At 40.5% G+C, this 24,927-nt stretch overlaps 1 protein-coding gene across 1 annotated transcript; it reads right to left on the reverse strand.

Annotated features, from left to right (window-relative positions):
• Positions 1 to 1,411: 1,411 nt before the first annotated feature.
• Positions 1,412 to 15,924, reverse strand: LOC309570463 (p53 apoptosis effector related to PMP-22-like; the record flags this gene model as incomplete). Its single annotated transcript, XM_082277292.1, has 3 exons — positions 1,412 to 1,626; positions 1,902 to 2,045; positions 15,714 to 15,924. 3 exons carry the CDS (start codon positions 15,922 to 15,924, stop codon positions 1,412 to 1,414), a joined length of 570 nt encoding a protein of 189 aa, XP_082133418.1.
• Between the last annotated feature and the right edge of the window lie 9,003 nt (positions 15,925 to 24,927).

A 24,927-nucleotide genomic window follows, 5' to 3' on the forward strand; every position in this document is an offset into this window, starting at 1 on the left:
ACCCAGGTGAAGCCCTGTGCCTTTGTTAATTTTAGCTACCAAGAAGTTTTAACTAAAAAATATTCCACGTCTTATTTGTTGAAACAAAAAACACTTGGCAGGGCTTTTCATAGTACACAGTTACAAAATTGCAGATGTGTTACAAGCTAATAAACCTCAGTAGTTAAGAATGTAGATGAGACTTCTTTTCCACATCACATATTATCCATTTTTTTCACTTAAGAGAATAAATGGAATGTTATAAAGTTAGGTTTAGCAAGGCAGAAACCAGCAGCATCTTGAGTATACTTCAGTGCTTGCAGTACATTGAGGCTTGAGGCACTGTGGAGTATAAGATGCTGGAAGATGTTTTATGATGTGATTTTCTCTATGAGAGCTTTAATATAGTATGGTAAGGGGTTTTAAAAATGCATTTTACAGTTACATATGACAGTATACACTTCATACTTTTAAAATACCTAAGAACAGCAAATGAACAAAAAAGGGGCCTTTTAGCAACTGTATAATACTTACTCTCACACTGCTCCAGCTCAACTCCTGAGGTGTAGGGAAATCATACCTGACCTTCCCACACTGGATAAAAAAGCTGGACCAGTATAACAGGGTATTTAAAAGTCATAGCTTCTGATACGGAAGAAAAAAATTGTCAGAGACCCAAGAAGAAAGCCACTCCAGGAGCTTTATCAAACCAGGTCTGCAGGTTGCACAGGGGGCTTGAAATCCCCTCTTTCTCTGCCCACTCTGTACTGACACCAGCAATGGCAAACCAGGATTCTTCAGGGTTTAGTGGTGGTCCTTGCTTACTCTTGCAAGTATTTGGAAATATATACATTACATGTGAATGAGGAAAAGTCAAGATGCTGGCTCTGGTAGGGAGTTTAATCCCTTGTTTACTCTGTCCTTATGGCTTAAGTGAGTGAATGAAAAATAGAAGCAAATCTATGAAGTACTTTACTACTTTGGCAGTCAGTGGGTAAAGGCATTTATCTTCTTGAAAAATGTGCAAAATCTTCAGGTTAAAGATGATACATACAAAATGGGATTTTTGTGAGTTGCTTTCCTTCAGGAAGATGATACACATTGTTTTGTTTATTGCCAGTTTAATAAGTTTTTCTGAACTTAATTACAATTATGAATGTATTTGAGATGTAATGGAATCCACATAAATCCTACCCATAGGAATGAATGAGGAAAACCAAGGGGTTTTAACATTTGTGCTTTATCTAATAACCCACATCAGATATGAAGGTCCAAAATAGAGTAGATAACTTTATTGCAGATGCCAGTGCCATTTTTCTACACACATTAGAAAAGTTTCCAGCCTTTTCTACTAACATCTGATGACAATATTCTGAAAAACGTAGCTAGTCTGTCAGGTATCTCTGGAACAGGAACACATTTTTCCTGGTGCTTATGGGGAAGAGTAAAAATATGTGGGTTTGACATTACCCAAGATCTGATCTTCATAGTTAGGAAGGCAGCAGAAGAAGAATCCCAAGCATATTTCCATAATGGCAGTGGTCCAGCCAAAGCCGTAGGCCCAGCTGAACATATTGATTCCTGTCATTTCAATTTCAGATGAGAACTTTACTGGATAAATGACCAGGCCCATGACGGAGAACACAGCTGAAGAAACAGGAGAAAACAAAAAAAAAATGTTTACCACCCAGCACCACTGCCTTTCTCCATAATCCCTGCAGCTAAACCCATCCATATTTTGGAGGATCCAAAAATCGATCCAGTGCCATGACAGACTTTGATTTTTCACAGAGATCTCAGGTGCACACAGGCATAGAATATTTATTAACATAATTCTTGGGTATAGAATCAGCTGAGGGGGATACCAGCTCTAGTATGGATATATCTGCACAAGCTAAGCTTGACTCCATGTATTGCCTTACCAGCCACAAAGAGCAAGCCTCCAATCCCACGAATGAAGTTGAACCGAAGTGTGTCAATGGCAAATGCTATGATGGCCAGTGCAAAACAGATGACTAGAAGTAGAAAGCCAACCAGGTATGTGGCAGCAGCAGCTCTTCCCCAAGCTGAAATCAGAAGATACATTAGAAAGGAACAAAAACAAAAACAAACAAAAAAAACCCAAAACAAAAAACAAACAAAAAAAACCCAAAACAAAAAAAAACCCAAAAGCAAACAAAAGCTGGTTTTCTCTGGTTAGTAATTAAAGGTTAATTTTAAAGCCTGTGAAAAGAGGATCATCTCCCAAGAAAGAAAGCATGGGAGCTTCCTCTTCCCTTATAGGTGAACATTTTGGTTCCACAAGAAATCGTGCACTAAGTGCAGAATGCATAAAAATTCCAGCTTTGTCTTCTCACACAGAGTGCAATGGGGGCTTGGGTGCAAGCTTACTCTTTAGTTTTAACAATTAAGAATTAAGATAAAAATGGCTTTAAGGATTTAAGAATGGACCCTGTCCTTCAATAGCAAAATGTTACCTCAGCAGATGCCATAAAACCAGCTTCGTTTTGCACAGACAAGGAGAATTAAACTGTGCCTGAAATTAATAAAAATCTTCCTTTGAAACAAAGTGTTTATAAAAGCACTACCAATCTGGCAAACTTAAAGGTGTGGAAATAGCTTATAAATGTCAAAATTCAGTGATTTCTGCCTTTCAGCCTTAGTTTAGCTCTGTGTCCTAAATGGAGATAAGGATTTGGAATGTGTTTTGTAGAGAAATTGGATCTCTGATTTTGGCCCAAATTTAGAACTGCTTCAATTCAAAAGCTTGTTCAGGATATCAATTCTTTCATTTTCAAATTGTAAAAAATTATGTTATAACGTGTTTGAGCAAAGCATATTGTGTTGGCATAACAACTGGAAAAACAATATTTATTTAATATTTCAAGTCTTGAGGAGCAACTACTGCTCAAAGAGATCAAAGTGTCTCTTCTTCTGGATGTAAAAAACCCACTTTGACACATTTTAAATTGTGTATTAAATTGAGTAAGCAGTTAAAGTCTGCTAGGCTTCTACAGACTTCATCTCCTCATCGAGCCACTATGCCTTTGTCAAGTGTTGGCTTCTAATCAAATATATGCAGCAGCAGTGCCAAAAAATTATCACAGCCCAAACAACCCTGACAATGATTACAATTCAACTTAAATGCAGTGCATGCTGTTCAGTAAAAGTTCCCTCTGAAACTGAGTAAGTAACCTATCAAATTGTTTGCTTTAAGCATGGAAGTAATAAAATGCAAAGTGTCCTGCCTTTCCCTTGACCAGAGCCAGGTAAGCATGAAAGCAGCCGTCCTGTCCCCAGTGAGTGACAGCTTGGTGTTTAATCTGTCTTTCCCCAAGGCCCACACCACCACTACAATTAGGCAAGAAAAATGGATCAGGATTTTCCAGCTATCCTTTTCCACCCCTCAGTCCATCAAAACCAGTTTCTCTTTCATTTGCTTTTCAACATGCTCCCTACTTTATGATCCCTGCTCCATTGTAGCTATTGCACTAAATCTTCAGCTTTATGCCATGCCCATTGTCTTTCTTATTCCACAAAGTTCCTGTCTGCTTATAGGGCTTTTCAACTGGATTGTTTTTCCAGTAAACAGGCAGCTGCCTGAGAAGACTGAAAGGGACAGGAAAGGTGATCTTACATCTCATTTTCTAGCCCAGTGTTTTAGTTCAAACTCTTCTCTCTGGGAGTCTACAGGGGGCTCAGAGTATGCAGTGTGGAGGCCCAGGTGGGAGGACAGCACCTCAGGCAGTGTATCAGAAGAAACAGTTAAGAAGAGTAATTTCTTACACTGCTCAATATACCCCATTGAAGATGCTCCTATTCCCAGCCTCTCTGTTACTCCTTTAAAACAGGAAAAAAAAGGAGCACCTGGCCATAAGAGAAGTTTCTCAGCAATGGTGGCCTCACTGTTCTTGGATACGAGAGGTCTGGATACTTCTGGCAAAAGGGTGAAATGGCAAGAATATCTAGAGGTGATGTTTTTTCTTAGGTGCACAACTTGTGGTTAGGTACAAAACTCCCAGGCAAACGGGTGTCCTTTCCCAGAGCAGACTCAGAGCCCAGCTGCTTGCCCAGAAAGTTCTGACACACCAGGAATCCTGGGGGTTCCAGCTCACCCTCTGCCAGAGCATCTGCCAGAGCTCAGCCTTGCTTCCCAAGAGCAGCTGATGGTAGAGCACCAAGCCCTGGGGTGGGAGCAGCGCCTGGGCTGGGGGCTCAGGGGGCTGTGCTTGGTGGCTGCAGCCATGTGCGGTGGCACCTTGCCCATGCCAGCACCTCCCTCCTCTGCCAGGCTCACCCAGGTGTTTTTCCTGAAGCAGTGTTCCAAATGCTGTGACTGTATGGAAGCAGATTGGGTGCACACCCAGCCCGCTGGGCACTGGCTATATGGCAAGAAGAGACATGCTTGTTGCAGGATGCTTACACCATTTGGAGGCATTGCTCAATCACCTAACAGCCAATTTTGTGGCTCTAAGTTCTACAAAAGAGAAAAAAAGCCCCTCGATGTTGGAAGAAAGACAATACACAGCTCCAAGGCAGTAGAGGCATATGGAAGAGTGAGTCTCTATGGGTTTTTTTGAGGAACAGTATTCTGAGTTCATCTGTCCTTCACAAAAAGCAGCAGCTATCAGTAGCCTAAGACCAGTGTGTAAACACCTTACCTTTCTAGAGTAAAAGGTAACAAAGGCTTTGTGCAGCAATAATTGCTACTGTTTATTGCATCTTGTGCCAGCCAGGAGTACTAGAGTAGTTTAGTTCTTTACCAATACAACTAAGACTTAAAATTCCTTAAAAATGTCAGAGGTCAAAAAACACTGACAAGCAAGTGGCTAATTTGGACCCAAATATTTTCTTATCTTCCAATGTTGTTGGGTTTTTTTCTTTAACATTGAGTAAAAAATATAAATAAATTGTTCTATCTGCAAAGCTTTTTCTTAAAAATGTGAACTCCAGGCCAAAGAATCTTCACAGGTGCAACACCAACTCAAAGTACTCTTGGCTGTAAAGAGAGGGCAGTTAAAAGCTGATACGGCCCAGTCCACCTGTCACCAAATCAAAAACTGAAACAGAGGCAGCAGCAGGTTACAGGATATCAAACTGAGTCTGAAAATATTCAGCAATTTTTGAGATCTGTGTTCTCAGTCCCAAAAATGGCGGTGATGTTTTGGTTGTTTACGAGTTAAAATGTGCTTGTGAGGAAACAAATGTGTGTTTATACAGAAGTGTCCTTGAATACCAGCAGGATCCTGTAACACTTTGGTGCCAGTCCCATTTCTCCCTTTTCCAGTTCCTGCATCAGCTGAAAGAACACCAGTGAACACTATGAAAGAGTTTGTGGGCAACTACACACTGCCCGCTCTTCAAAACTCCTTCTAACTGGCAATTATCTGAGCAATTTTGTCTTAAACAAGACCTTGCTACTCCAAACAGGCAAGAGGAACCCATGTTTTCACACCTGTCTCAAGCAGAGCGAGGACAGTGCTTCTGATAACAGTGTTTTGTAAGTCAATCAGCAATGATTTGTGAGAGGCTGGGCTATCCAAAGTGAATACAGTAATATGTGACCACTGGAAAATGAAAATAAGCACCTGACTTCTATAACTCCCTGCTGTGTCAGAAGACCCCTGAGCTACTTTAGAGACCAGAAAGAGCCCATCCATGCCAGGACAGAGCTCATGATATCTTATGAGCAACATAATTAGCTGAGACAGAATTCAATAATAACACAGATGTATTACTCTGCTATTACAGCTATCTCAGTTTGGAGGCAGCATGACTACCTCTTGTCTTGCACCATATAAACACATTCTGATTATCCTGTATCTGGCTGCAGCCATAGGGAAGCTGATGGACTTAATTAGACACCCAGGACTAAGAACATCTCCAGTTTCCTGCGTTCCTGACTTTACTCCCTCACACATTTTACAGTTTATGAAAGTGTAAACACTTCACACATAAAGAAACAAACTTTCTTGCTCAGCAGTAAGTTGAGCCAAAACTTTGAACCACCAAACCTAGTATTTCCTTAGCCTTCCATCTTTCATGCTCCAAATGGTGCCTTCAAAAAAAGAGCTGCTGTGTCTTGAAAACAGTGTGTGACCTCTACTTCCCCCATGACAAATACAAGTGTCTATGTTCCTAGTGTATGTGTTTAAAAACATGGGAAAACATTCACAATAACATTCTCATGTTTTACTTAATCTGGTACTCCCACACCACATGAACTGCTGAGTCTCTCCTTAGGTGACATTTTCTGAAAGCAACCCCAGAGAGTTCAGAAGTACTGCTCCTTGTATAATCAATAAGAACATAATTGTCTAAATTTTCCTCTTGGCTTGAAGCTAAATACACAACTAGCATTGGAAAGAAAAACAAATATTTACTGCCAGCTCAAAGACACCAACAATTATCTAGAAGTTCTTGCTGACTGATCATTTTTACGGTGCAGTGAATTGTGCAATTGAGGAAGGGTAGCTTTAATTCACAAGAACCAGGGAGGAGTGAAAGAAAATGTAACAGACTAATATTTTGCTCTGTTATCCTTCATACCACCCAGGGAAAGAAACACAAACCCTGCAGTTCTAGCTGCAGTCTGGCAAAGTGATTCTTAAGAGAACTAAAATCTGCAGTGGTAGCGATTCATCTCTGTGTTGCATGTAATGAGAATGTTTCTAGGCTGAGTTTGCAGAGCTCAGCCTGTTTAACATCCCTCTGATTAAAGGGAAAGAGTATTATTTTGGAAACAAAGCTGAACTCACTCGAGTTTCTCAACCTGATGTTCTTTGTCAGGGTGTGGCGAACACTGCAGAGCACATGCTTCAGTTTGAAAAGGAACTGCTTTGGCCAGGTTTTACCAATTCCCCTTTGGATAATGGTTCCCTTTGGTTTGTTCTCCTCAAGAAAGTTTCCACGTGAAAGTGCACGTTTGCAGCAGAACTTGTGTCCCCTTAGCATGAATCCTAAGGTGGTCCATCAGACTCATTAACCCACGTCATCAGGACTCTGGATTTCCTGTGTGCAACAGTGTGCAACACTACCCCGTGGAAAATCCTGTCTTCTGGAAATACTGACTCTGTAACATGCCAACTCTGGGAAATTTCTGCGCTCTTTCTGAAAACAAATGCACGCTATCATCTCTGCAATTGTTAGCTGATCACGTGAGCTGGCATTGAAATACCTGTGTGCCTGTGCTTGTACATAGCCAAAATAAATTGGAAACTATCAAAAGCAGCTTCTTATGAATAAACTGCATGTGCAGACTAGAAGCCATTGACCAAAAATTATTTCAGAGGAAGTTTGTACAAATGAGAAAAAAATCACATATTAGTCATGGATAATATATGAACAGAATAAAACGAGGAAAACAATATCAAAGGTATGATCGGAGGTGTACTATTTCCTGAGTTTCTGACTTCATTGCATCTGGATCATTCTTAAAACAACTTCATTCTCCATATAACTTTCCCATGGGTAGTGAATACTGGAGGTTTTTCTTTGGATTTTTTTTTTTTTTTGGTGTGAATTTGTGTCTTTTGAAGTGGAATACAGAATTTTTAGTCTTTCTATATGGCATCTTCTTTGGCAACTCTGTTCTTTTCCCCCTAGCATTACTTTTTTAGAATTCATTGGCTGTTAATATGTATTTCTGGTTCAATAACAGAGTATAATCTCATAACATAAAAGCCATTTTTATGTGAGCTGGAACCAGCATTTAGCTTGCCACTATTTAAAAGACAACCATGGAAACAGAGAATGACCTATTTAGGTTCACACTAGGATAATGTCATTGTGAAAATTTCTCAGTGATTAGTAACAGGGCCCATATAAATGAGAAAGGATTAGGACTTTAGGACAATTACCCCATAATAATGATTTTAAACGACAGCATTAAAAACCAGAACCTTTATGAGTAGGTCCTCTATCAATAAAACACAGTATGTATTAGCAGAAGGCAGTGTTTTGTCCATAGCTGCATGCTAAAGTGATAGCTCAGTGTGGCTTGGTGGGCTTTAACTCCTTTAAATGAAATACCTATTAATTCCTCACCACTGACTTCACTCACAAACAAACACAGGCAAAGGCCTTTATGTAATCTGCAACCCTCCTTTCTTACTGAGGTAAGCAATTAAACTTAGAAGCTATTCTGACTTGAATTTGAGGGGAGGAGCAGTTACATCTTGAGGGAGTGGTTCAGATTCATCTCATCATAAGCTCAGTACAAGTTTGACTTCTGCAAATCTCGTATTAATGAGGGCTGCTCCCTGATGCTTACTTAGTGCTGGGAAGGCAGAAGGGGCAGAGGGTGTAGAGCCATCATCAAAGGGAGCACCAAGGGAGTAAGTTAGCTATTAAAAATAATGCACACACAGTGCCTCAAAATTAAAGGTTTGCTCATGAGAGAGTCAGGGAGTACCCCTATCTCACATTATCTTCAGAAGCAGGTGCACATGCTGAGAAAATCTCAGGATTAAAGCTCAGCCTCATGTACTTTAATGCTGTAACATTTTTTCCTCCTATTTTTTTCCTATTTATTTTAAATTAAAGCAGGATTACTTATACTTGGATGTGTCCATGGGGTTTGGGAGGGTCAGGTAAATAAAACAGGTAAGGTATTGATTAATTGGTTCATTTACATAAGCTCAGTTAATGAGAATAGCAAAATGTACCTGCTCCCTAATTACCCCTGAGTGGGTTGAAACATTTAATGTGAATTAAACAGAATCAATTTCCATGATAACACGGTCTATGAACTAGGACTTTTAATCAAAATAGTGGAACCTTTCCAAAAAAATCTCTTTTTAAATTTTATATTCCCAGAGTCACTTGGGACTAACGAACACTGAATTTAAATCTTCCATGTGCACCAAGATTTGCTGTCACTCTTGATCTACAGTTTTTATGCTGTGAACAAACTTGTTTTGAAACCTTGCTGAAAGTGACCTTTTGCACTAGGGAATTTACCACTAACAGACAGCAGCTGTGGACTTGGATCTGATTTTCTGGTAGAAGCAAAATTTTACCATTTTCAAAATAAAAACCCCAACATATAAGCAGAAGTCATGCTCAGTGCTCATAAAAATATATTGAATTTATTTACTCTTCTTGTTAATGAAACAGCTTTTACAATGCATCCTGAAAATCTTTGTCCCTTGCTGCTTCCTGCTGACGAGGTTGTTAAATGAACTGCACAGAGACTTCCTATTTTTTGGGGGCCTAATTTGGGCACAACGTGCATATGTCAGCACAGTAGGTGACATTAGATGTATTCAGTTTCAGATTAGTAATTCAGCAGGACTGAAGTGATGTGAAGTGTTATTTAGTACTAGTAGAAGGAAGCTAGAAACCTCTGGAACACAAGCTAGTGTCAGCACTCCACAAGCTGCTTTGAGTTCCTGGGAATTTTTGAGCAATGAGTTATTCTGTAATGGTACTTGACAAAGAAGAAACATGGCATTACAATGCTCACTGAGTCAGTATGTTTAAGGTTTCTCAGAACAACACAAGCTGCTAGTGAGAAGTGATACAGAAATGTGAAAAAATGTTCAGAGAGTTTTGTTTCTTTTGCTATGTAACACCTTCCTACTTAAGTAATCTGTTCAAACCTACAGTGGAATTTGAAATGCATCTTGCAGCTCTTATCACTGTTCAGGCTATGGAGATGTTATTATAGCCCTGCTGTATCAGATTACCTCAATAAACTGGAGGAAGAGATGAGGTGAAAAGGGTGGAGAGTTTGGCCACAAGTTTCCACATGCTCTCAGCAGAGATGCCTCCTGTGTAAGTGAATGGAATCCTCTCTCAAGGACTTCAGGGCCTGACAATGCAAACTGTTGAGGATCTTAAAATCCTTGGCACCAGAAGTTCATATCTCCTGGTGGGCAGAAGAGAATGCTCCACGTGATTGCTATTTTTCCATATAATCTAACTGTAATTATTAAGGGAAGGCTGCATAATAAACGGTGGGATTACAAGTGCAATTGCCCTCTGGAGAGTTAATTGCTCAAGAGCATTACTATTATTTAGAAGAGAATCTGATTAAATGAATCTGCCACTGAAATTATAAAAGGACAAACTCTAAAACTACAGGGAAAAGCATGCTAGCAATTGCAGATAAGGAATAAAAATTGTCATGGTAATTAAATGCTCTGGCCTTGATTCCCTTCTCTTATATCTGTTTAGAAACAATGGAGTGTCTCCTACAAGCTGGGGAAAAATCAAATTTTTTCTTTCCTTCTTGCATCATTCCTTACATACACTGTTGTGATTTTTTCATTGGCTATATGTTTGACTGTACTTTTTCTCATTATAAGCTTTGAATAATTATTGAGTATTCTACATTATTCAGGAACTAATCTTGTAATCTCATTTCTCACTGGTTAGTCTCAGGTAACATTAAAGAATGATGTCTTAGGAAACTGTATGCTTCTCTAACAGTGTCATTAAAACTACAGACAATCATTTTATATAAATATAACTATTTTATGCTACAATACAGAAGGAGAAGCAGCAGGCTTTCATTTTCAGTTCCCCCTGTGTCAAAGGAGTCACAGTTTGCCCTTTAATCCAGGCCATGCACAGGGCAGAGCTGGGCTCCATCCTGGGCTCTCCCACAGGCTTCCTTGAACTGGTCAGCAACCTCACCAGCCTCCTTCCCAGCTGCAAAGACACTTTTGCAAACCTACTTGGATTTTACCAAATCTGAAAGCTGTTAAGTGCAGAACCTTGACTTCAGGAAAAATCTGCAATAAAGGCCCCATGACTTAAGCTGGTCCCTACTTCAAAAGCACAGTTACTTGTTTACTTCATTTCTATTCCAATGTACAGACACCCTCAGATGTCAAAGAGCTACTGGGACATCTTGTTTCTCCTCCCAGGCCTTGCTGTATCCCATCCTGTCCCTCTGGAAATGTCCCCATGTCACTCTGCTCAGGGTGCTTGCTTTATCTTGAGGCAAGTAAGGGTTTCCCCATGCTGGGATTAGGTGCTGGCTGTCAGATGTGATGGGAATGTGGGGGAAGGAAAAGCAGTTTTATGTAGGTAGTGTGGCAGTGGCAAAATGTGGTGTCTGGTTTGTCCTGTGCCTGGGTGTGACGAGTCACTGCTCTGATGGAGAAAGTAATTTTCCAGAGGGAGAGCTGTGTGGCCAGCAGTGCAAGGCCAGTGGTAGGTGTAGTACCAAGAGAGGGGCTTTGCTGCTTGGAAACTGATCCTAACCACACCATGTAATCTTGCTGTTTTATCTTTATTTGGGGATTTTTAGTAAGTGATTTCCATATTGTTCTTCCTCCAGAATAATAAATGGTGCTTCATTGTAGCAAAAGATTCCCCAGAAACAAAAGCCTGATACAGACAAAACAGGGAAGAAAGTCTACTCATCAATGGAGATGCAGAATATGTTTTTTGTCAAAAGGATATTACCTTTGCAACATTTCCTTCTTTCACTTATCCTGTAGCCTTACTTGTTTGCTGTCATATTTGAAGTAGTTTTTGTTCATTATGATCATACTATACTAGCCTTCTTATATTGTAGTATTGCATTCATATTCATAGAGCAAAATAAAACTGGAATTACCTAGAACATAGTTGCCCATTATTTGCCTGGAAGACAAGCTGCAGGAAGGTGTCTTTTCCAGATGCCAAAATCATTCATCCCTCCACTAATCTCCACAGCCACAAAACCCTCCACACATCCCAGGAAAAAGCTATAATCTAATATTATGATGTGAAAAAAACTGAAGATGTGGATTCCGCTTGCCATGTGGAAATGCCTTTTCCTGATATTTTTCCCTGAGATTTCTGTTTGCACTATGCAAATAAGATGATCTCTTCAACATACATTTAGAGCTTTAAACTTTCAGTTGTTTTGATGGCAGCATCTGCAAATGGAAGAGCTGCAAGACTAGGTGGAAATTAAGATGGGACAAGTGGAGTCACAGGTTTTTCACCCTTTGTGCATGACATTCAGACTAATAAAGTCAGTTATTTCCCCTGAAATATCTGGTAATTATCATTCATATAAATAATTTGATATACTTGTGATATATACATTTATATTTAAATATTTCTTTATTTATTTTAAACATAAATAAAGATTATTAATGTTTCTTATGTATTTACCTACACATGTTTAAACATCTTCAAAGCCTGCAGTGGAATAAATTACATACTGAAGAAGTGTCTCAGGTCTGCAAGACACACCTTGTTCAAGGCGGGTAATATGGCCGAAGAACAAGAAAAACAGAGGAGTGCTGTGCCAGCACCATGATGGGGTTTAACCTGTGTGTTTTCTTTGTAAGCTCAGCCATGTCCCACACAGATACATTCCATATTACTCACTATCTACCCAAAAAGCCTTCATCTCTCTTTGTAAATGTTCAAGCATGTCATAAGATTGAGCCCTTTGTTTTTTCAAGTGCAAGAACAATGAAGAGCGAGAGCAATGAATCTCTCTGTCCCTCATCCTGAAGTCCATGCATTTTGAGTAAGTGTCCTAATGCACTGGATACTTTTTCCTAGAAAGTTCTATTTATTTGAAGTAAATATGCTTGAAAAGCAAAAGTCTTTGATAAAGTCTGCATGAGTGTCATATGGTTAAAGCAGATGATCTGAAGTCTTGGAGAAGATAACAGAGTGTGTAAACTCTTCATATTCTCACTTTCCACAGAGCTCATAAACTTTGCAAAAGACCACAGGTGAGCAGATGCTTTCACAGAAGATAAGCGCTGTCTTTCCAAAAAAAAAAAAGAAAAATAAAGTCAAAGCCTCCAAACTCCCCTGGTGCAGCCAATGAAATACTCAGCCTCCTTCCCTGCCAATATAACCAGCCTTGATGTTGGGTTTTTGTCTTGCAACGGTATAAACATATCTTAAGGCAAACAGTCGAGATTCGAGGGGAATTATAAACACTGCACGTGCAGAATTTGATTTGAATTTGCACATTATAATTAACAACTTGCAAGGATGTTGCAATTACATCTAATTATGATAGGATGAAGATGACTGTAGTGGATTAAGATAACTACTGTCCAAGTCATGTTGGCAATATTTGCTGGCAGCTGCTGGGGTACACATACATACCATGTTTATTGGTGAAACCACCCCTGCAGGAAGGATGAATTTCAGAACCTACCCAGCCAAAGGCAGATTAGGCAGGGAAACTGAGAGTAAAGGTTGGAAGAAACAAGATGGAAACTGTGGAACAGAGTGGGGAAAAGAGGTCTCATCTCAGGAAGGATGTAAAACATTTCTGTCCTTTATGTTTACATGACATCTTTTGTCTCTGCACTCAGGAAGGCGTGTAATTACACTTTGTTTAACCAGCACTGTATTTAGCTTGGCACAAAGTTAAACATCCCACAGAACATGATGCTGAATGCTGTTTTCCATGACCTTTCTGGAGCATAGTAGATAAATGTAATCCCAGAATTACTAAAACACTGTATTTCATCACTAAGGCAGGTAAAATCAGGCTCAACACAAAAGCTGGATGCTCACAAGTGAGATGCTCTTACGGCCTGGTCTTTTGGGTGGAATCCAAGACCAGCATCAGCCATCTCTGCCCTGCATGAGAAAAGGTGGGAGTCACAAAAGAAAAATCCCAACCCCATGTCACTGAGCAAGGAAAAATGGAGAATGGGACTGGATCTAAGCACATCCCACATCTGGAGAGAAGGTGTCTGAGGGAAAGGTCTGGAAAGGATCAGGACAGTGACATGAGCTTGCATCCTTAACAGTCAGTCTCCTGGGCCAGGGATAAGTCACCCCTGTGAAGGGCAAGACCTGCATTTTAGTGGCATAATCTGTCTGAGGCAGAAGCCTGGCAGGGTAGCCCACTGTTACCTGGCCTTTGCACACACTGTTTACCTACAGCCTTCACACATTCTCTCACTGGCTAAGTGACTCCGTTGTGCCAGACATATCCTGGAAATTTTGTCCAGGGGGATTTTGAGGATTTGCTTAGGCTTCCCAGGTATCTAGTCACCTTGAAGAGGTCAAATGATAGATGCATGCCTACTTAGGGCATAATGCAGTCATGCAGCTCATGAAAAGCATTTCTAATGCTTTCGGAAGCATCAGTGGAAACTCCAGTGTACCTGCTGGGTAATGTTCTGCATGTGTATACTGAGTCCAACATGTTTATGTTAAAAGTGCTGGACTTACTGTGGATGAGATTCATGGTAACCCCAGACATTGCAGGACAGTCCACACAGAGGATGACCTTCCTGGTTTGTCTCTAGATGCTGTCCAGTGGGAAACTGGGCATATAGCTGCAGGATTTAAGGCTATGAGAGTGAGGAAGGATAAGGAAGGAAGTGAAATGCCAAACACCTATATAGGTCCTGGAACTAAGGTGAAATTTCTCTTGCATTATCAAGAGAAGCAAGGTGAAACATCTCACTGTTTTCCATCCAGTTAAAGCTGGCATTCACGGCATTCTCCAGGGCCTAACCTGGAGATCAAGAGGAGGGCTCGCTTTTCAGGAAACTTGGGAGGAAACTCAGGACTGAGAAGCCCTGTACTAAGCATCATGTTCTTTCTCCTGCTCTCAAGTGCCATGCAGCAGAGGCCAATTTGCTGGCTTGACTTATGCCCAGCCACAGAGCTGATGCTGGAGCCCAGCTACAGAGCAGGACTGGATGGTGATGCTCAGTGGAGCTGGCCATGCCTGGAGCCCTACACTCACAGAGGCCTGCTACAATTAACTCATTACAGCTGAATTTTGTGCATAGAAGGTAGAGTTTCATGACATACAATAGACCTTCAGGAACAATTTTGAAATGCTGTAATAAATGATCCCTGAGATTGCTTCAGCAAGTGCTTTTACGCTTACTTTTAACAAGAACAGCTGAGATTCTGAGCCCTAGAGAAAAGGTTCTTCCTTGTAATTTGAATTAGCATAAATTGTAACAACTCTTGAACTTTCTTCCCTGCTCAGGCTAACAGCCCTTCATTAACAATTACTTGTTTCAGACCATGGCCAATAGCAAATACACAGAAAGAAAAAAAAAGGAAATAAAAAAAAGAAACAGAGCACATCCAGAGTGACCCTTCTCTTGGGGTATTCTCCCACACTTGTGGTTTACATCTTTTTAAGCTGAAGATTGTACCTGGGTCAACATGTTTAATAGCATACTTCCCCAAAACTTAGTACGAACAAGAAATCCTTTCATCTCTTAAAGCTCTCTTTCATAATCACAAGGAGACTTTCACACGACCCACCTACTGGAGCAGTTTCAGGGCAGCATTCTGTAGCCTGACACTCCCTGGGAATATCTTCCTACGATCTTACATTTTTACCTCCCTTTTCCTGGCACTCAGACCCGCTTGTCACACTAATGCCAGGCTTACCCACACAACTTGTTGTTTGGATGTTTGATCACCAGTAGCCGTTAAGTTCTGAAAAGCAGTGATTAGTGAGAAGAGGTTACCAGCTTCTTCTAAGAGAGGAAGAAAATCCTGTATTATTTTCTGCACTGGTAAAATACCATGTGGGGGGTTTTATGTACTATGTAATCCGCTAGGTTTTTTTCTGCACAGGGGTGTGAGGGCATTTATTTCTTCACCCAGTTAGTCAAAAGCCTTGGTGCATTTCAGAGACAGTCCCTATTGCCCATGGCTTCATATATAAATGCCAGGTATTGGGTGATAGAGTTAGGAGAGCCGAGGGAAGGTGATCTGGGGGATGTGATCCTCTGCTTCAGAGCCTGCTCCCCACCACCCCTGTAGGTGCTTACCGTAGCCCATGAGGGACTCGCAGCTCCATTCCCCACCCTGGGCAGGCCTCCTGCAGTTCTGCCACAGCGACGCTTGCTGCACATAGGGCAAGGTCTGCGACTCCAGCCAGCCCCTGCCCGCCAGTGCAATGATACCGAAGATGACTCCTATGCCCAGGAGCAGGGGAAGGATCCATCTGCAGCGCGTGTAGTCAAGGCCGTACTTCACCATGGTTCAGGGCAGGTGGTGGTGGGATGAGGATGTCCCTCTCTGTCACAGGCTCAGCGGTGCAAAGCAATGGGTGCTCCTGCAGAGCTCCTGGAAAGGTGGTGCCCGTACCTATGAGCGCGTGTGCAGATGTTGGAGAAAAGATTTTCATCCAGGACAGACACGGCAGAGAGGGAGGGAGGGATGGAGGGAGGGAAGGAGCTCCACCTAGATTCAGATGAGTAAGAGCTGCCGCTGAGCAATAACCAGTTGAGCTGGGGAGAAGCTTCGAGGCTGGGTTTATCTGTGGGATCTTCTCTGCCCTGCTGACTAGGTAACAAATCGGGAGCTGTTTACCCTCAGCATTTAACACTTTCCTTCCTGACATTCCCACCAGCAGGAGCATCTCAGAGCTCTGCTTACACCTTTCTATCTTCTAAGGTATTTGCACTATGGCAGGTGAAAGCAGAGATGAGAGGGAACGATTTGTGTGACATGGCAGATGCCTCTGAAACTTGCCACCTGGAGGCTGTAAGTTGTCTTTCTTGGACGCCATTTAAAAATAAAGCCATACCTTATTTTTTACAATTAAAGAAATTCCCATAGCTGTTATAAAGCTAAGACAATAAACATTGTGACTGCCCTCTCTTCCCCTTCTGGGGCATAAGTACAGAGGAAAACAAAACCAAGGTTTATTGTTAAAAATATATTATGATCTGGATATAGCCTTACTGGGAGAACAAAACACGAGTTTTGATTTGGCTGAGCCTCACAAACACTCCCCGTGTGTGGATCTGGCTGTACATGCACTGCCTGGGGCCTGTCAGAGCCTGTCTGCGGCTGCTGAGAGCAACGCAGGGATGAGCCATCTATGTCCTGGGAGTGCAGGGCAGAGTTTTCTGTCTGTCAGCTCCGAAGCGATGTTGCTGTGTTCCCTGCACCCTCCCTTTGAACTAACACGTGCTACAACCTAGTCTTTTGGTAGGGCCCAAATGCATTTACATGTGAAAGCAGCTGCAGCCCTTGATCAAAGCTGGTTTGTGTGAAACACAGTTAAGCCCAGAGGATGCAAAGTATCCTTTGCTCACATGGTGGATTTTGTCAGGTGGGGCTGCATCCAAGTACTGACCACATTTACCCAAAGAAATTTGCTATTGTATTGCAGCTCTCATGGTGCAATGTGACAGCCATGAACTGATTTTGAACTGCAAACTCCACATCATTTTTCTGAATTAATACTCATAAATCAATAATGGCCTAAATAAAAGAAATTAATAATTTACATTACTCTGATACTCTGTGCCTGAAGAGGCATTGAGCTTGCAGAGAACCAAACTGGAACATCCACAGCAATGAGCTGCAGCACAGTGAAGAAACAGTAACTCCATGAAGAATTTGGTTTGAAGAAGTTAATATGACAGCATGTGTTATCTCACATGACCTCATTAGCCTGGTGGTAGATGAGCGTGGTGAGGCTGTGTTATCTCTCATTCTGGCCAGCTGAAGCATCCTGCCAGCATCTGTCCTGTGGCACAGACAGTCCAGTATCCCTGTGGTTGTCCATTAGGTCCATTAGGGGTATCCAACAGGCTTCTGTGAGAGCAGGAGACATTTTTACTGTTTTGGCCATTGAATTTGAGTGTTGCTGAAAGCCATAGCCAACTATGAAGACACCTCAGCTGCTGTTTTGAGTTGGAAATAAGGGCCAATCTCACCTTTTGTTTTGTAGAGTAAACTTTAGGGAACAACCATTCCCTTAGAATAGAATGTATCTTCCACTGTAGTCCACATTTATGCTATCCACAAATTCAGTTATCATTAACCTAATGTTTAAAATATAATTTACCTGTTCTATTACACTGCAATATATAATTTTTTATGCATGATTTAAAAAAATATTTACATTAAAGCAAATATCATTTGAAGCTCAACCTTAGTACACTATGCTGGTACCTGCAAGCTGTCCAAGTCTGTAGATGCATGTTCTTTCTGTTGCCACAGCTGAGGTAGAAGTGGGCACAATAGAATCTAAAAGTTTGAGAGAACACATGTTTTGATATTAAATGGCTTTTAAAAGATGGCTTCATGAATGTGGTTGTAGAGTGTAGACAAGCCTTCACTCAGTTTTCTATATCTAGTCTCTTGCCAAGTTTCAACCTTTCACAAAATTACAGCTTTATAAGGAAATAGGCAAATCAAATTCAAGTAACTTTGTCCCTGAAATCTAGTATGAAGAGAGGTACTGTCATGCATTTGAGAGCCAATGTCTGTTGAGGACTAAAATGGCCCTCCCTGAATTTGGAATGCTCAGCCATTTTTCAGGTAGGCACTTACTGAAGGATTTGTCAGCAGTTTCTATTACAGCTCACCTGTGGATGAATGCATACTGTCACAAATGCTAGCATTTGCAAGGTGATACCACAGAGAACAATATCACATTGTGAAAGAAAGGTGAGTAGTGTTCAGTCACCACGGATGTTTCTGTGTCTTGCCCACCTCTGTCATCCTTAAGTAACTTAGAATTACAAGCAATCTTCACATTCAGTAAAAGGGTAATTTGTGATACCTTGAACAGTAGAGAGGGAGATATATCCAAAGGTGACAAAGTGATGTATCTATCTCATGTAATTCTGAGACTCCTGTGGCAAACAAGGAACAATGATTGGAAACTTTAAATGAAGTGATGACTTACCTTCTCCATGCTTTGTCTTTTACAATGTACAAGCTGGGTGTTTACATGAAAGCAAATGCTTGTTCTCCTTCTCCAGTGTCTGTGGATAGTCCCTCCTGGCTAACACCAGAATAATCTGTTGAAAATGAAGATATATTATCAATGCTAAAACTTTCTGCACCTAGAAGTATTGCTAATGAATCTTCATTATTACTTGAGGTAACCAAGTAAGCAGGAGGATATTGATAAAACAAACAATTCTACAGCATTAGAGTCAGAATTAAAAATATGCCTTTTTCAGCCAAGACACAAATGGTTTTCTTAGTGAAAGAAGAAGCTAACAAGTCACTGGCAGCATATTTTCATTCACTTTTAGTCTCTGGTCTGGTCAGCTAAGCTAGATAAATGACTGGATTGGCATAAGCTGACCAGCTGTGGTGCATGTGGTGCATGACTTTTGCAACAAGCACATTTTCATTCTTTAATGTTCACACTGCTCCTAAATAAGAAGTCCCCAGAGTTTGGATTTTAAAAGCTTTGCTAAGATTATTTTATGATCTGTTCTCTTGTGTGCTACCTTACATCTAATAAGTGACTCTGAGCATAAATCTTGTAACTATTACTACTATATTTATTAATCTATTTACAACCATAAGTCCTTTTCTTTTTCTGCTGATGCCAATCTACGGTTTCCCATTGGAAAGGGCTGCACTGCAGTTATTGTTACAACCTGTGTGTAAGGCAGTAGTGTTCTCCATGTGATTAATATTTCATCCATAGCAAGCACATGTAGAAAAGGACCTTTAGCCATCAGGAGTGTTCACAGGGTAATCCAAGCTGCAATTCCTTTACGTTAATTACAAGGACACTTGAAATACATTCTGAACAGGACCTGACTTTACTTCTTTGCAAAATAAAAACACCCTCCTACAAAAATACACGCAGCTGAGATCCTGTAGTTTTGCCCACACCAACCCTTTTTGAGGAACTCTCCCGTGGTGCCCAGGCACTACGATGCTTCTCCATGATGCTTCTCCGTGATGCTTGTGATGACCTGGTGAATAGTGGGTGCTCAGTCCTGCTGCTGTGCATTTGGGAAAGCTTTCCTCTATTTGTTCCACACAACACAGGAAAGCTCTGCAAATGTTGGATACTTCCTCTGTTCATCGACTGCTGAGCTCAGAGGAGAATTCCCACAGGGTTTTGTTAAGATTTTTAGCAAGAGTCATCCAGGACCAGCTTGCTGCAGGACCTCCAAAGCCTGCCCCACATGCAGCGCTGGCTGGATCTTGTCAGCAAAGCAGGCTTGCCTTGACAGGACAAAGAGTAGGCTCAAAAGGGCTTTCTTCCTCTTCTTAGCAAGACTACATGTTCAAACCAATAAGTTTTAACACCCAAGATGCAAACACAGGGTGGCATCCAGGACTGTCATTTATGTAAGCAATTCAAGACTGTATTAGGAAAACACAAATAAGGAAAACACAAGATTAGGAAAGTACAAAGACTCTGTGTGCCTGAGCATGGATTTAATTGTCAGCTAGTTTTTGCTAAAGGACGTGATAAGCTCCATATTGGAACAAGGTTTAATCCCCAGGTATTTCCTACAGATACTCTGTAGGAGTTTAATCAGTTCAGTCAACTCCCCTTTCTCCAGGCAAAAGGCTGAAATCAAGGGTGTCTTGTAAATCAACTACTCAGTTAGGAGCTGAGATGGCCTCTGGACACTTGTAACCATTGTGAGTGTCCGTATCTTCCTTGAGTGGCTGTCAGGAGCACAAGTTCTCTGGTGAGCATACAGAATCATAGAATGAAAGAATCATAGCATGTTGCATACAGGGATTTTATGAACCCGTGAGTAAGCAGTTAGAGTGGTACATCACAGTCCTGTTCTACATATGGGATGATTTTACTTAAGCTACTTGCTTTGGGCTCCACAACTTTTCTGTGGCATAGGTAAGCTAACTGAATACTTGTCCTGTTGTAGTGGATCATAACAGTAACTCCTTGTAAAGCATAAAGCTCAGTTGCCTTAGGAGAGGAATAAAATCACTTAGGTAATTCCCAGGTGCCACAGCCTTGCTACTTACAGTTCTCTGTCAAAGAAATGGCTTTTATCTGCACTGCCTTGTGGGTCAGTTGCAAATAGCTACTTGTTTAAACACTCTGAGATTTACAGATATGACGTGCACACCAAGCATATCTTTAAGGGTTTCAGCCAGGAATATTCACTTTGAGATTCTCTAGCCAAAAGTAGGATTTTGCCAAAACTAACATGTTACATGGAAATTACCTCTTCAGTTTTAAATGTTTGATATAAAATTGATTCGACAAGAGGGCTGAAATCAAAATGGAGGTCTCCTAGCAACATTTTCAACTTACTATCTTGATACCAACTGCCAATTATGATTTTCCCAAGTTTTGTTTTGCAAGTTGTTTTGTCTTTCTATTTCAAGTCAGAAGTTAATTGTCATATATAACAATTCACCTAAATTTTTTTTCATTAAAAGTTCTATTTCCTGTTGTAAGGGATTGCTAACACAAAGAGAGCTTAAAAATAGGCTATTTCCTGAAAAGGGACTGTAATGGCCACAGGTTAGCTCCTGCCCCAGTCATATGCTTCCATGTGTATTCAGGACTGTGCCCATCAAACTAGGCTACTGCAGCCCGTGATCATTTCCCAGAGCAGCACACTGTAGGACAGGACTTACCTGGCTTTTATGTTCACAGTTTCGTGAGTGCTCACTTTAAACCTTTCTGGGCCTTCTCAGTGAACACTGATTTCCAATGTATCACCTTGAGTCTTAGCAAGCTTTGATGCTTATAAAATATTCTGTATTCACAAAGACCTCTGTGAAAAATAGTATGTGTTGTCCCCATTCCCACAGACAAATAAAAAGCAGCAGCCATACCAACTCTTCTAGTGTTATCCAATCCTGCAAAGATGAACCCATGAGGAATATAATTAATTTCTATTTATTAATTATATTATATAAAGCATATTTCTTAGCACAGATTATTATTTATGTTGTTTATAGCTGTAATATTTATATTATAAAGCTCCAGGCATGTCTGTCTGTTTTCTTCTGCAGTCTTTATTATAAATACAGCTTTATTAAATTTATGCATTCAAATATCTTTGGATTATTCTAACAATTCTCAAGTAATTTAAATATAATTTTATATAGTCAAAATTTGAGGGCATTGGATTCTTGCCTGGAATTTATAGATGTTAAGCTTCATAGCTGATGCACCTTTGCCCACACCTTAGAACACCAGGAATCCCAGACAAAAGGCTGCCTACTGTACCAGTGCACACCTGCACCATGGAGTCATTGGAATTATCTCATAAATACACTGCATACGTGCAGCAAATGAGATCTACACATATAAACTGCTGCACCTGTACAGTAACACTGGCATTTAACACGTTACTGCAGTAACACAGAACAGTGGTTCTGTGAACCCACTGCACACGGATTTTGCTACTCCTGTACCGAATGCCTGTTACAAGAATCAAATTCAGAAACTCAGCATCCCTATTTTTGACAAATGCATCCTCCAGATATGATTTGACTTTATTCTAGTTGTGAGTATCATCTCCCCAGTTTATTTAAAGATCTGTGCAACTTCACCTACTGGCACAGGTTAACCTGTTTTTTCAGGGTGCTTTTCCATATTGCCAGTAGCTCCCACTGCTCTGAGCTGTGGGACCAGTACCTCAGCTCTCTCAAATGTCATGCATTTCCTAAAGCGTTTTGGTTTCCATAGATATATGTGCTTGGGTCATTAGTTTGTAAGTGCTCAGTGATCTCAGCAACTCTCTTTGTGTGTGTGTGTGTGCAATATTTTCTTTTAGCATGCGGTTGTTTTTGTTTCTGGAGTGCTTATCACCATAACAACCCTCCCCCCTCCCGAATGATCTGTTACTACACTCCCTTGATTTATGTATGTGTTCTACATCCAAAAGGCCTTGTATGCAGGATGTAAAGGTCAGGTAAATAGTCTTTTAGAGTTCTATCTTGTCAATGAACTGTCTAAAAAATTAGTCACTTGTTACGTCAACTAAAAATACAAAATCCCAGTGGGGTGTGGCAGCTGTTTGCCATATCCATGAGATTTAAGCATTAATCATCCCATTCAGGTCAATTAGTCTTCCCTAGTACTCAGTCATGCACATTTTTGATTGCTCATAACTCCCCCTGAGAAAAGGGCCAAGTGTGCTCAGATTCTTCTGAACTGCTCTCTCTTCTCCCGGGTCGGATTAGAAGGAGCAACAATGCAGCCTGAAGCTCACTGGAGATGTTCAAGTGATTTTAGTGAGCACAGATTTAGGTTGCAGCTTAATACAGACTGGTAGGTAAACAGGAGTATAAATTTTCTTCCTGTTGAAAGAAGGGCATTACAGAAACCCTGCAATTATCTTCAGAGCATTTAGGAAAATCTAAAAGGAACCAAAATATTTTTCCTATTTATTTACTTAAAATTTAAAGTAATTAAAAAAGGGGAGACATGGAACCAAAACCCAAAAAGAAGCACATGCAAGGCACTAGAATCCAGGGTAGTAAATGAATTTTAAAATTAAGGCATTTAGGGAAGAGGATAGATAAAAAAACAAACAGGAGAATGATGAACCTGTCTTTCCAGAAATCTGAAGCCACAGACTGGTGTAAGACAGTAGTGACTGACTGATTTGCTCTCTTTAAAAATGCCACTAGGACAGGGCTACCATATGGGCCATGCATAATCTGAGGTTAGAAGTGGGACAGTTTCTAATCATGGCAGAAGTGCATCCTTCCACTGAAAATAACAGGCAAGTACACCATCTTTTTTTCACTATTTAAATTTCTTGATCAGTGTAGGAAAGGCACTTGGAACAGTTTTGATAAAAACAGACTTCCCACACCCGAGACCTCCTGCAGACAGTTGTGTATTTAAAACGTTTGGAGTTCTCCCTTAAGCTGTGGTGCACTTGAGAGGGTTTGACTTAGCAAAGAACATTCTATGCCTGGCACTTCAATGAAAGTGCACAGACGTTTTGCAGTGTATACTGAAGCTTATTTGACTGGAAAATGAAGTTGCTGCCTCCTGGACATGAGGTCTTTAACTTCATTTTAGTGACCTGACACTTTATGGATAATGATATTCACATTAAGAAAAGAAAATAATGGCTTATTTGTTTGATCTTATGAAATTAATCCATGAACCACAAACACCACCAAGTTTCTACAACCATCGGTTAAAACATTTTTAATTAAGCCACCACATTTGAAAGGAGTGTCACATACATTAATATCACTTGAAAGTAATTAATGACTATTTGCAATAGCTTTCTCTGGAACATCTTAATTGTGTAACATGCTGGTTATGTTTCTACCCCTCCCAGTATATTCAGAGCCAAGTTTATTTTACATTTGTGCTTTTTTGACAAGTTATGCCAATGCTTATAAAAAAGCATACAGAAGACTTAAATTTTGCTAAATCCAACTACCATATTACCATATCATCTTCCCTGTCACTAGAAAAAGTGTCCATTTTTTTACTTTTCCTCCTTTTCAGCTTTAGTTGTGCATGGATTTTCCTATCTTGAGATTCTCTGCTGTGTTTTGAATTCACTAGAAGTAGGTACTATCATTACTTATGATACAAGTAAGTCTACACAGTATTCCCACCAGCCAGTACTGTACAGAAAAGGGGGGAAAAAAATTAAAAGGACATGTTTGTCACAGAACTCTCTTATTCAGCAAGAATCATAAATACAACTGATTGTATATGCCACAACTGAGCTCGTAACACAATTCTGAAGTCTGCAGACATTTGTGCTCTGTAAAGTTATAAAATACAGGCCTAAAAGGGACCTTCAGGAATCACCTGGCCTCTTTAAAACAAGATCACATGCATTATCAAATTGAAAAAGGTGTTACAAAATGGAAAGCTATACAATATATAATACAAGTAATACAGGGCACTGCAAAAGATTAGTTGTAAATTACTTTAGCTTTACAGTCTGTTGGTTAATGCTTTTTAAGTTCTATTTTGTACATGTGCATGAATACACATACCCACACACCCTCTCCTAAGTACCAGGTTCATGAGAGCAAGAAATAACAGAGTAACATGCAGCATTTGCTTTCTACCCCACCTGTACCCTCCTCAGTCTGTCTCTGCTAAAGCTACTTCTCCCATAGCTGGAAGAGGAGTTCAAAAAATGAACTTCCTTCTTCTCCAGCTGAACAAAGCCCTGACAAAGATTATAGACCATAATTAAAGCTGCTGTAAGATGCTGCAGGTCCATGACCAACACAGACACAGCTACGCCTTGCTGGAATACTTAGCTGGAATTGCTGGCTACAGAAACA

Source organism: Coloeus monedula, assembly GCF_965178545.1.
Source record: "Coloeus monedula genome assembly, chromosome: 2".
In the NCBI taxonomy this organism is placed as follows: Eukaryota; Metazoa; Chordata; class Aves; order Passeriformes; family Corvidae; genus Coloeus; species Coloeus monedula.